The 3,767-nt window shown below is 39.0% G+C and overlaps 1 protein-coding gene across 1 annotated transcript; it reads right to left on the reverse strand.

Annotated features, from left to right (window-relative positions):
* On the reverse strand, positions 1-1,419 carry LOC115216209 (zinc finger protein 85-like). Its single transcript, XM_029785408.1, has one exon. The coding sequence runs from the start codon at positions 1,417-1,419 to the stop codon at positions 1-3; it is 1,419 nt and encodes a 472-aa protein (XP_029641268.1).
* Positions 1,420-3,767: the final 2,348 nt, after the last annotated feature.

Genomic DNA, 3,767 nt, shown 5'->3' on the forward strand with positions numbered 1-3,767 from the left:
TCACTTTTTTCTGTTTAAAGGCTTCTTTCCTGAATGTATTCGCTTGTGCGTCTTTAACATACTGCCGCTCATAAAAGATTTCCCACACGTTATACAACGATAAGGTTCTTCTCCGGTGTGTACTCTTTTGTGGATAACAAAGTTAGAACTCTGGCTAAAAGATTTCCCGCAAGTTTCACAGTGAAACAGCTTCTCCCCGCTGTGCGTTCGTTTGTGTTTTATTAAATCATATTTTGTGACAAATGATTTCTCACACGTTTCACAGTGAGACAAGTTCTCTCCCGTGTGTATTCTTCTGTGTATTGTCAAATTAGAGTTAGAAACAAAAGGCTTCCCACATATTTCACAACGATAGGGCTTTTCACCAGTGTGACTACGATTATGGTTAACAAGTTTTGAATTACTAAAGAAGGATTTGCCACATATTTGACATTGAAACGGCTTTACTCCACTATGTATTCGTTTGTGTCTGTTTAATTCACCATTAGATACGAAAGATTTGCTACATACTTTACAAGAAAACGGTTTTTCTCCGGTGTGTCTACGTTTGTGAACCAAAATACCAGAATTGCTAACGAATGCTTTTCCACAAATGTCACAATTATAAGGTTTATTACCAGTGTGTGCTGTTGCATGCGTTTTTAAAAAACTGTGAGTGGTAAAAGATTTTCCACATATTTCACAACGATAGGGTTTTTCCCCTGTGTGTAACATGGAATGTCTGCTCAAATTACCATTAGAGACAAAATACTTCCCACAGATATCACAGCGGTATGGTTTTTCACCAGAATGTAAGCGTTTGTGACTTTTTAAGTGACAATTAGAGGCAAAAGATTTTCCACATATTTCACAACTGTAAGGTTTTTCTCCAGTGTGACTACGTTTGTGGATAACAAGATTCGAACTACTAATGAAAGATTTCCCACATATCTCACAGCGATTCGGTTTTTTTCCTGTGTGTAATGTTTTGTGTAATTTTAAATAACAATTATCCACAAAAGATTTTCCACATATTTCACAGCTGAAGGGTTTTTCTCCAGTATGACTACGTATGTGAACAACAAGATTCGAATTCTTCATGAAAGATTTCCCACATATCTTACAAAGGAAAAGTTTCTCTCTAGTGTGAATCCGTTTGTGTTTTGTTAATTTCGTCCGTGAAATAAAAAATTTTCCACACACTTCACACTGATAGTGGTTTTCCTTGTGTGTTTCTTTGTGTTTGAAGGCTTCATGTTTTGAAGGATATGTTTTCTTACAAATCTCACAGCAAAATTCTGGAACATTTCTGTGTGATGATCTTTGTACAGAAAAGGTTTTACTTGGTAAAGATTTTTCATTGCTGTATGCCTGTTTAACTGTATCTGTATCGGTAAAAACAATTATGTTAGAGGTGTTCAAGTGATTAACATCTTCCATATTAATTCTCAGAGAATTCTTAAAAGCCGAGAAATGTCCTGATAATCTATTACGGTTCGGTTTCTTGATATGATGGGATATAACAGGTATATTTTTTACTTACTATTAAAATGCGTCTTGCAGAATGGGTCCAGTTCATGAGACACTGTAGACGTTTCCAGTTCTGTACATATACGTGTATGTGTAGTCCAAATGAAACAACAAACGGTAGAAAAGTTCACTGTTTAAACTATCAAGAACTTTTTGACTGAATGAAATATATAATAACGCAAGTGATGGAACATTCAGCTACATGTACCCACAGATATTAAGGGTTGTCCTGCATTCTTTCAAAAGTTGAAAGTTATTATGGGGAAAAGAAAAGGGCACGGAATGGTGTGATTGTATAGCGAAATTCAACTGTTTAAAGAACACTCAAATACCGTAACCTGAGATAACAATTACACATGATGCTTCCTTAGCAAAACTTATAACAGACTAAGTAGGCGGTGGAGTTGAAAATAATACCCCACTCAAGTGGATGACATCGGTGCTATAAGTTATGAGTACCAAGCATGAATTAAAGACTCTTAACTTCGCCCGCTGAAATAAGTGCATTACGAAGGTCATTTACGAGTCAAAACGAAGGATCACCACAATTATTATTTATCAGAATTTTAATTTTTTAGGAATACAAAAAAAAAAAAAAGGTAAACAAACGAGTCCGGCCTTCTTTTCGTAGTGAACTACAAACAAATGACACCGTCAGGATGCCATTATTTACGTAGCAGCAAATGCGAGGGCAATGTGAACACATGCACATACAAAGATAAAATATTTAGGAGAACGCGAAGCAAGTGTGATATAGATATCCACGGAATAGTGCTCAGATATATGAGAACTTAAATTCTAATTTCTTCATCCAGAGCGGGTACCTCTGGGTGATATTTATTTCCTTATTGCCCACAGGGGGTTAAACATAGAGGGGACAAACAAAGGAATTAAGTCGATTACATCGACTCCAGTGCGTAACTGGTACTTATTTAATCGACCCCGAAAGGATGAAAGTCAAAGTCGACCTTGGCGGAATTTGAACTCAGAACGTAACGGCAGGCGAAATACTGCTAAACATTTCGCAAAGTTTTTATTTTCCACAAGGGGACAGTACAATCTGATATGGGGTCAGATTTAAACTAATGAATTGACATAAAGATGGATTTTAAAATTTTACATAAATATTAAGAGTTTGAATGATAACAACACATTACAAAATGGAGTTGGGAGGCTGGATGTGCTCGGAACTCACGAGCCCCGCCTCACCACTGATGCTTTGGGTTCATCCTGCATTGTATTCATGCGGTCCCATCCATACGCAGCATTCGTACGACATTCTTTCTTCGATCTTGAAACATTTTCGCGGACAGGCATTTTCTCTCTAATCCTATTTTCCTTCTTAAGTGGAAGGTGAAGAAATTCACCAAGCCAGGGCAGAGATAAAAATGCCTGTTATTAACCCATTCACTCGCGTCTTCCAAATAACCTCTCTCGCAATTGCTACAACGATGAGAAAGCAATTCTTACCTTCTTTCGGTAGGAAATCTGCTGGGCAATTTTTTACTATTGACTCAGTTGATAGCTGTACTCTTCCTGTACTTGACAATAGTTGTTCGGCATAAACCCACACACCACCGAACACTAAACAACAGCGTGCGGGATGGTTTCCCTGTCCCGCCCAAATCTTGGACAGGTCGTTGGGCCAGGGCCACCATGCCTTGCGAGCTTGTCCCGGACAGGTAAGGCTCCTAGGTAACATTGCCATGCGAAAGACTTCTGGAAGTTCTCTAGTGTCTTCAGCCCGAATGTACGTGTGTGTCTGCTGAGGGAGCTTTTTGCTTGTTCATGCTGGATGTTGAGGGGGTGGGATTGGGAAAAATAAAGTAAACTTTTGGTTACTTTTTTTCTTTTTACGGTAGACCATCCATCTTCACTCCCAACTGGTTGAGTGTTTTCATTGTTGGGAGCCTGCTGGTCAGTCTTCTGTGTCTCTGCCTCTTCTGCATCCTTTTTTTATATATTGGGTCATCTCCACCTTACGGATAGGACAGTTTGCCCGAATATGGCCCTTCTGTCCACATATGAAGCACCGGGGTCTTCTTCCCTCCACCATTACCCATAAGGTGGTTTCTTCTCTGAAGTATATATTTTCCACGATTTTTTCCAGGGTCTGGCCCGCTTGGATGATGACCTCGAGGCCTTGCTCCTTCCAGTTCTGCTGGGGGATTTTTGAGACCTCTAATATCATTATTTCTTCTTCGAGCCCCATTAGTAGGGCTGGGAGTAGCTATGAGATGTTAATTTCTGGCGAGATC

The sequence above is a fragment of the Octopus sinensis genome, linkage group LG10 (genome assembly GCF_006345805.1).
Source record: "Octopus sinensis linkage group LG10, ASM634580v1, whole genome shotgun sequence".
NCBI lineage: Eukaryota > Metazoa > Mollusca > Cephalopoda > Octopoda > Octopodidae > Octopus > Octopus sinensis.

Excerpts from the sequence above, each read along its gene's own strand:
- LOC115216209 (XM_029785408.1), bottom strand. The coding sequence starts at position 1,419 with ATGGAAGATGTTAATCACTTGAACACCTCTAACATAATTGTTTTTACC.